A 9,274-nucleotide genomic window follows, 5' to 3' on the forward strand; every position below is an offset into this window, starting at 1 on the left:
GTTGGTTTCAGCTTGACCCGAAGCAAACTTTTTTTTAAACTGCCAGTGAACCAAAAAATCAGTTATTCGCCCAGCTCTGCAGCTGACACAATGAGATCATTGTGTTAACATACGTGAATGTGTTCCATCCTTTCCCATCTAAACCTCTCCTTTTTGGAGAGGAGAGAACAAAGGGGCGTCCTGGGTTTTCATAGCAAATTACAGCATGGTTCATGAAGCCTGCACTTGGCCAGTGAACAGTGATACTTTCTGAGAACATATGCCCGCTCGCTGTAAGTTCTGGCAGCTCTTCGGATGAGCTGTCGATCTGTAGAATAGGATCATGAACTGGCGGGAACCCTTGAAGACGTTGGTTGTATGCAAAGGTGTCCTGTTGACGTACTCAACTGGCTGGTGTCCGTATGCTATTGGCATCTGCTCGCTGGAGTCTGAACTGCTCAGCTGTGTTTCCATAGGTGCTACCCTGCTAATGCAGGGTTCTGTGCTCTCATGTGATGGGGACCCTATGCCTTCTGGAGCAGGAAGGTTGTAGCAGAGCTGGAATCCCAGTCATGAAGTTTTGAGCAGAGCGTAATGACAGCTGTGAGGTTCTAAAGGGCTACAGATTTTTACAGTAGCTTTCTCCTGCTTCCTCTCTCACCCTGCTTCAAAACACAGTAGCTCGTTCTTGGTATGCTCAACCTGAGAACAGGACACTTCATTAGGTCTTAAATCCTTCCAGAACCTCATGCCTACCTGTAGGACAGCGTGTAGTATGGTCTGAAACTTAGTGAGCTGCTTCTCTGGTGTTCCCACATGCTGCCAATTTGGAATCTAGCATCCGTGTGTGTGTGTGCGCGCGCGCTCTCTCTCTCTCTCTCTGTGGGCATCGACGCACTAAAATTACTGTAGGTGACGCATCTGAAATTGGCACTACAGGCTCAAACTTTTTCGAAGTGTAGCCCTCCACTCCTGTGGGTGCTCCCCCTCTAGTCATGATTGCTTATCCGCCTGTGATTAGATGGGGGAAGTGTTTAGCTGTCTTTAATTGCAATGTAGTTACTGGAAATGGAGGAAAGGCCTGCACAATGTGACCAGCAAGTGTTGTGCAAACCACTGGTGGTCTATGGACCACCACTGTAGAAAGACTGAACTCTAGAACCCAACAGAGGGCTACTAGAGGTATGAATCTAGGACTTGTAACAAAGGATTACATTTAACCTACCCAAATGAAATACTTTTGGTAACTTACCATGGAAGGGCAAATAATAACAATGATAAGCAAGGTGAATATTGTATTTATTCATGAACACAAGAATGATCCCACTGTAATATACAACTTCTGATTCATCCCAGCTTCAAAAATCTACCTGTGCAAATATAATGGGTAACGAGAAACTCCAGGTTAGTACTGCAGGATCTCTAACCAGTTCAGATATTAACTAGCCAAGCATTGCAACTCCCCTGGGAGGCCAGGGAAACTGAGATACAGAAGAGTTAAATGACTTGTCTTAAAATCAGTGTGACAGAACCAGGAAAAGAACTGTATGCCCCCAGTTTCCTGATCCAGCCAGGAGATCACTCTTGAATTGCCATGATTTCATGGTTTCACAGGGTAGCCTGTAGACTGTCTGTCTGTTTGCTCTGTGGTTACATTTTTCGTGCTCCCATAAGTGACTGACTTTCCCTTTGACTGCATTCTTCTATTTGCAGGTTATCAAAGCTGGCGTGGAGACTACTTGTAAGTGCCATGGTGTGTCCGGATCCTGCACTGTCCGAACTTGTTGGCGGCAGCTCTCTCCGTTCCATGAGATCGGCAAGCAGCTGAAGCAGAAATATGAGACATCCCTTAAAGTGGGCAGCACCACCAACGAGGCCACGGGGGAAGGGGACATCTCGCCACCCAAGAAATCCACCCCTGGTCACAGCGATCAAATCCCAAGGACTACAGATCTCGTCTATATTGACGATTCCCCCAGTTTCTGTCTGATGAGCAGGTATTCACCTGGGACTTCAGGAAGGAAATGTTACAAGGACAAGAACTGTGAGAGCATTTGCTGTGGCCGAGGTCACAACACACAGAGCAGGGTGGTCACGCGGCCGTGCCAGTGCCAGGTTCGCTGGTGCTGCTACGTAGAGTGCAAGCAGTGTACTCAAAGAGAAGAAGTTTATACCTGCAAAGACTAATGCATGCTCTGCCTAATGGATATCCTCTGTGGTGGGAGATTATGATCTATGAGAACTACACATGGAGACAAACAGGGTTTGACTGAAGTTCTAGGATCTGAAAGCTATGTTGAGACATAAGCACTTTGTAGGGTACAGGTGACCCAGCTGTGTTGCTGTTTTTTGTTTTTTGGCTTTTTCTGTAGACTGAATTTTAACCATGAGGTCCAACCATGTGGAAATAAGCGCCTGTCATATTGGGGTTAGGTACCAGTAGACCCTCACCAAAGCTGTCCATGAACCCATCAGCTTGATCACTCACTTATCTTGAGGTTTTGATTATTTCACCAGTCCTCCACAAAACTCCTGGACATCTACCTGACTGTTCAGACAGCCAAGCAAATGAACGAGAGAAACTGACTTAGGATCTTTTTGCCTTGAAACATTGTGGTCAAGGTAGTAGTGCCTTTCTAAAGATAGGGGGTGGGCTGGGTGTGGGTAAAGCATAGAGAGTACCAATTGTTTCTCTAGTGGAATTTTTGCAGATCTAGCATACAAAGCTCAGACCCACTTTTGAGGGTAGATCTTTATCAATCTTAACTCTGGCTCCATATCAGTGTGTTTTGGTGGTTTTTTTTTTTTTTTTTTGATCAGTGAACATAGCTTCAGAAATGTTGGGGTCCCTCCAGCTCGCCATGTTGCAGACAACAAAAAGTTTGGGAAGAATTCTATGACACACCCACCCTCTTCAGCCTGATCAGACACTAGTCCTCTTCACATGTTCTTCAGATGCAGGTTCTTTAGCACTATAACTGTCTTAATTGAAAAAATAAAACCACTAGAAGACCTTTCACTTTTCATTTTGTATAGGGTTAATTTCTCTTTCACTGCTTGTTGATTAGACTCGCCCTGTGGCAGCTGCTTCAAAATCCCAAATGAGGACTCTTCAGCCTTTATCTAGGCTGAATTGGAACTTTTTTTTTGATAGTCGGCTTATGACCATATCAATTCCGTTGCATCTCAGAAGGCAAGGCTGACTTGATGCTCGCATTGTATAGCAGCCATTCTGGACTGGATTGGACCTTTTGGAGAAGATTTTATTTTACTAGTCAGCATTCCATTTATTCTAGAACATGGCACAAGCTATATGTAAGACCCCATGACTTTAAGCTTTTTTTTAACCACTAGATTGAGAACCATATTTTTAAAGGTAACAAACCATGGGATTCCAAATGCCTAGTGAACATATGGTTCTACCCAATGGTGGACAAAGAAACAAAAGCCAAATGCAATGGCAGAGAGCTCCAATGCTGTGAACTAGATGACAACCATCTTTTTTTTTTTTTTTTTTTTTTTTTTTTTAAAGAGGATATTTACAACCTAGTACTTGATGTGGCAATGTTCTTCAGTCATATAACACTGCTGGGATCAGAAGTGGCTGGTAAATGCCTTAACGAAGCTTTCTAAGGAAACACTGGAGAGTGGAAGGCATTTTTTTGTTTGTTTTTTTTGGTAGCAGTCTTTGATTGTCTAGTAGTAGTGATTGTCACTAGTTTTATAACCCATATCTAGTTTTCAAGGGAGGAAGGCTGACTGGCTAAATTTTTTTTTCTCTTGGCTTTCAAGGAAAAGTAGATGGTTGTGTAACAAGAGCCATATGACCTTCCAAGAGGGACTATCATTGGAGCGTCTTCTCAAATAGTAGCCACTAATATTTAAGCTGTTCATGTGCATCTACTGGGAGGGGATCTTTTCCTAATCAACAGATAACTACAGTCCAGCCTGGCCTGTTGGCATACTTTTCTTCTGGGTGGGTGAGCGGTGGGGTGGGGAACAGTGCAGGAGGGAAGGTGGGGTTTTTTTTTTTTTTTTCCCCTTTTAAAAGTAGCTTTACGATCCTGCAAAGCGAAATATACTAGCTTTTTTTTTTTTTTTTTTTGTATACTTCTGGAGACTGGATGCAATGGGTAGGGTGGTGGGTAGTTCTGGGGCACCACCTGTCCTTTCTGGTGACTCTGTATGGCAAATGCACATCGACTCATTGAATGCGAGGTATAAGGAGGATTCCGTGACTTCTGCCAGATGTGCCAGTTTGAAAGTCGCACACAAGCAGTTTACCTGGTGGTTTGTTTTTTTTTTTAAATAGACTGAACAGAAACATATTAGTCAGTGTGGATATATATGCATAATTATATATATATATATATAAATATTGAACGAACATTTTATTTATTGTAAAGCCTTTCAGAAGGACCTTGTGGTTTCAATGTGGTATTATGTCCAATCTCTCTCTGACACAAACTCATTGCAGTAATATTTCCATATCACCTTTTTTCCCCAAAAGAGGCTTAAACCCAGATCCAAACATACCCCAAACCTGAGGAATTTTAGATCTCAGCGGCTGGGTCCAGACCCCTCTCTACTCTCAGCAGGACAATTACATGCTGGATTTCATTTAGTTTTTTGTAACTATGGGTCCTGATTCTCTTCCCCAACCCTTTTAACCTGTGTATCCGTATGCATTGACCTGTCGGGGTAACGCCACACTTTTGTCAATGCCAGAGAACAATGAAGCCCTATATATGCATGGAGAGGGTGTGGCATTGACACTGAGTTTGGGGGTTGTGGATGGGACACATCAAATAGGGTAGCTTGCACATGGTGTATATTTCCAAGCAATGTGTTTGACAATGGAGAAAGAGGCTGGGGCAATAAGGCAAACTAAACGATCACAGAGAGGTAAAAGGCAGAGTGAATGAACTACTGAGTGAAAGAGCTCTTCTGTGTATTATAATTCACGCACTGAAGCCTGGATGCTTTCTGTAAGTATTTAAAAACAAATTGTATTTATGTTAATTTGGATATATTACTTTCCTGTTATATATTGTAAATAGTAAGGTTTATTCTCCTGTGGTTAAGCAAAATTATAAATAACTAAAATAGTAGCGAGGCACATGCATTAAATGTATAGGCAGTGTATAAAATATACTAACACCCTGAAATCAGAATTTGCCTTTTTGACCTAAGGAGGTATAACATACACACTTGGTTTTTGTTTTTTAAATCCCAGGGTTTTCCAATGTTTGCCTTATTTTTGGAAAATGGATTGGGGGGAAAATTGGGTCTCTCCCTTATGGGAAGGTCCTATAGAACTTAAGATGGATCCAGTAGTGTCTTTACAGAAATGCCTCTGAACTCTAAAGAGAATTTTAATAGTTCCCTAACTCTTCTCTGTAGGTTTTTTAAAATGATCTTATGGAACTTACCAGAGAATTTATATCCCTGCTGGTAGCTCAATAAACCCTGTATAAGACCTAAAGATAAGCATCTGGAGGTTGTTCTAAAAACATCTATTGGTTTCATCCGTATTAAGTTCTACTTTTCCATAAGGGCTGGTTTTGCTGTCACTTATGCCAGTGTAACTCCATTGCAATTACTCATTATATAAAGCTGGTATGAGAGTGGAATTGGATCCTGTCTCTGTCATGGTGCCATTTTACAAGGAAAGCAAAGCTTAAGCTTTTTTTCTTTCTAAAATTGACTCTTGCAGGAGATATAACTGGAGAGGGATAGCAGGGTGTGTATGGGGAGCTTTCTGCTGTCCCCTCCCCCTCCCAGTGTTTACGGGCTGGTTCTCCTTATCTGATCCAGCAAGACTTGGAAGGTAGTGGGAGGGTGCAACCATTATTTATATAATTTTATTGTAATAAAGAAGTTAGCAGATGGAAAAATATTTTTTGAGCAGTACGTTTAGCGATGTCAGAAATATAAAAATATTTTTTGTAAACCAGGCAAGCTAAAACATTCGTTTTATATTTAGATTTTTCTATTAAAAATAATAAATCCCACACGAATAATTGTTGCACCCATCATCTCTTTAACAAGCTTCTGAACTCTGCAGCTGACTTCCATATATTGGATGTGAAGAAGTGCAAAACCAATCCTAAATGTTACAGTACTATTCTCTTCCAACTTCAGAGGCCTTACCTTGGCAAACTGAGTAGTATTTACCTTAAGGTGACTATCATGTTTGTCCATCTGTTCCTTCCCTCAAACTGAAATAAGAATTTCTGATCAGAGGTGGAGGGAAGCAGAAGTTTACAGTAAAGATGCCCATACCTAAAATTTGTCAACTGAACTTCTAAGATCTGCTCTGTGTTGGGTGGAATATAATGAATCCAGGGCCAATACCACTGTCCCTGAAATAAATGAGGCTTTTGCCAATGATTTTTTTCAGTTGAAGCTGCAGAGGTAGCTATTGGGAAAGCCATGGGGAGTGAGAGGGGAGGAATGAACACATGGAAGGCTTTAAACATGCAGGACCCAATTCTGGCCTTCATCATACACAGCTCTCGCTGACTTCAGTTCAATAGTTGCTGCATGCGAATGTGAGGCTGGAATTGTCCACTGCAGCTAAGGATGCGTGGCAGGCCTCCTTGGAGGTAAAGGATAGAGTTGGGGACCTGTTGTCAAAAGCCATGACTTGCTGTAGCTGGCTACTTTGGAAAGGAACGTGAAGGGGATGAGGGAGACTTAACACCTGTCATGTCCTCAGCCGGCCATCTACACTCCTTCCTGTAAGGAAATACCAGGAGGGTGGGGGCCTGCAAACTTGCTCTTTCATTTGCTCCACTTTTGCCATGGGCATTTGCCATTTCTCCACCTTTTTTTTTGCCAAGTATCAGAGTACAAGCTTGATGAGGGAAAACATTTCTAAAGGGTCACTGCTTGGAAGGGAGCATTTAAAGGAGAACGGTAATTTGCAAACACTATTAATGCTCGTGAAATACTCCCAGGAGAGTTGAGGCCTTTCTGTAGCCCACAGAACAGCTGCAGCCGGGCAATGCTATTGCTAGCTTCTTTCCCTGCCTGTTCATCTCCAGCAGCTACATAGTTAATACAGAAAATCTCTAGTCTCCTTCACCTGTTCAGTCCTTGGGTTATGCATTGTGGGTGGCTTTGTAAAATGGGCTTCACCTGTGAGGTGCTGAGTGCCTTCCTCTCCTATTGATGTCTGTGTGAGGTGGAAGATGCTCAGCGCCTTGCAGGATCGAGCTTGTAGACATCTGTCTGTGAGGACCTGGGCTGAGACAGTAATTTGCTTCCCTGCAAGTTACCAGATTGCTGAATTGGTGACTAGATTTAGAGTGCAATGTGGGGCTAGAATTGGACCAGCCCCCCTAGAGGGAAAACGGGTTCATAATACAGAACACTTGAACCTCCAGTCACTTCTCAGCCTAATGCTAAAGGTTAAAGCAGAAAGAGTATCTTTGATGGGAAGTTCTATAGCTCCAAAGCTTGTAGGAAAGAGTAGAACAGAAATGCAGACAGCACCTTCACTTGGGTGCTATTTTATGCTAGCTCTTACTTTAAAGGGATCATTCTAAGTGGAAAACCGAAGTTTAATGAAATACATGGAAATGCAATTCAATTGGATCCCCTCACATCCTTTGTATTCAAATGCACACGGCTCAATGTTTTCTGAGAGCCAAGCTTTGAAAAGTCACTTTCTTACCACAACCCGCCCTCCCATTGCGCATGCTGTATTTGTAGGGGTTATGCTGGGCTGGCCTCCATTCAATAACGAGTGTAGAAGCACTTAGTCTCTAAGGAGTTGGAGAAATGCACTTAACACAATTTGCAAAGAGGTATGAACAGGAAGCTGGGTTGCCTGTTATCCCAGCCTTGCCAGTTTTTTTTTTTTTTTTTTAAATGAACCCAACCCAAACTAGCCTTTTCATACTCTGCACGTGACCCTCCCTTTCCATTTTGCTACAGTTCCCTGTGAGGTCTGAATGTGGAGTCTAGGATTTGTTTTGTGCACTTGAGAATAGCATTTCCTTTTGCAGTGGAGATGGGGGACTGAACACTAACATATGAAGGATTAGTATTTTCTTTGGGGTTTTTAATGTCTTATGGGAGCCTAAGTTATTTTTCTCTACCTCATATGTACAGCTTGTAGGTATAAATCTGATTCTGAGTGACTGTTGAGAATGTATTTAAGTTATTTAACATCTTTGTATAACAAAAGCCAGAACAAATGAAACAATAAATGTATTTTAAATTATAATGACGTCTGTTCCCCTTTCTTCGCCTGTGCTGGCTGGTGTCTGATACAAACTCCTCTAGGGCAGTGGTGTCTGATCCTTTCAAAAGAGGTCAAGTGGCCACAACCCATCCTTTGGGGTAGCTTCTGTACTGTTTCCCACTCATTTCAGGCTGCCCTTGCCATGCAATGGGTGGGCATGAGGGGGAGCTGTTGAAAAGCCGCATCAAGGAAGGGGCCGTAGTTATGAGCTGGGAACACCACATATCAGAGCTGCCCCTGGGGATGGAGAGGTGGGATGGAGTTTAGGAGGCCCTACTCCCTCTCTGGAACGATGGGGCTGAGCCAAACATTTCAGTGTGTAAATCTGAGCTTTTTAAAAATACAGTAGCCCTCAAAAGCAACAATTTATAACTTCAAGGACCACAGGCTGGATGCCCCTCCTCTAGCACATCAGAAGACATAAGGGGCTATTAAGGCTTAACCCTGTACTCCCACCCGTTTGAACGAACGTGTGCGAGTTAAGGTTGTGCAGGACTGGACCCTTGGATGATGATAGCTTTGAACATCTGCTTGGACTTCTGTTTATCTCCTGTGTCTTGGCATCTTACCAAAAGTTAAAATATAGCAAAGGCTTGTACAGGCAGATACTCCCAACCAAGCCCGCACCTGAGATGGTTCCCTCTAGTATTTGCCTTTGTTTTGCCCTAAATCCTTCTAAGCCAAGTGAATTAATGCACAACAATCCCGCTCATTTTATTTAAAGAGATGGAGGTGCATACTTGAAACACATGGCATAAAAGTCAGCAGAAATGAGTGTGTCTATGGATTCACTGATAACTTGCAGGAAGATGAGAGCAGCTCTTGGATAGAGTGAAAATGAAAATGTTTGCAATGAATGAATTAGGGGAAACATTGAAGGAGGTACCCAGGTAGAACCTGAGGGAACTTGGGTTAGATGGTTTGGGCATGTGAAAAGGAGATTGGAAGAATATATTGGAAACGGGGTGTTACCCTCCCCTTCTAAGTTTTTAAGAGAAGGGTTGGAAGAACCAAAACTAGGTGGCTAGATGGCACGCAAAA

The 9,274-nt window shown here is 42.7% G+C and overlaps 1 protein-coding gene across 1 annotated transcript in view; it reads left to right on the top strand.

Moving 5' to 3' along the window:
- WNT9A (Wnt family member 9A) overlaps positions 1 to 8,212 on the top strand; it is a 78,636-nt gene extending 70,424 nt beyond the window's left edge. Inside the window, exon 4 of the mRNA XM_038391071.2 lies at positions 1,693 to 8,212. Coding sequence (XP_038246999.1) covers positions 1,693 to 2,166 — 474 coding nt within the window. The 3' untranslated portion in view covers positions 2,167 to 8,212. The remainder of the gene's footprint in view (positions 1 to 1,692) is intronic.
- Positions 8,213 to 9,274: the final 1,062 nt, after the last annotated feature.

Source organism: Dermochelys coriacea, chromosome 2 (genome assembly GCF_009764565.3).
Source record: "Dermochelys coriacea isolate rDerCor1 chromosome 2, rDerCor1.pri.v4, whole genome shotgun sequence".
NCBI lineage: Eukaryota > Metazoa > Chordata > Testudines > Dermochelyidae > Dermochelys > Dermochelys coriacea.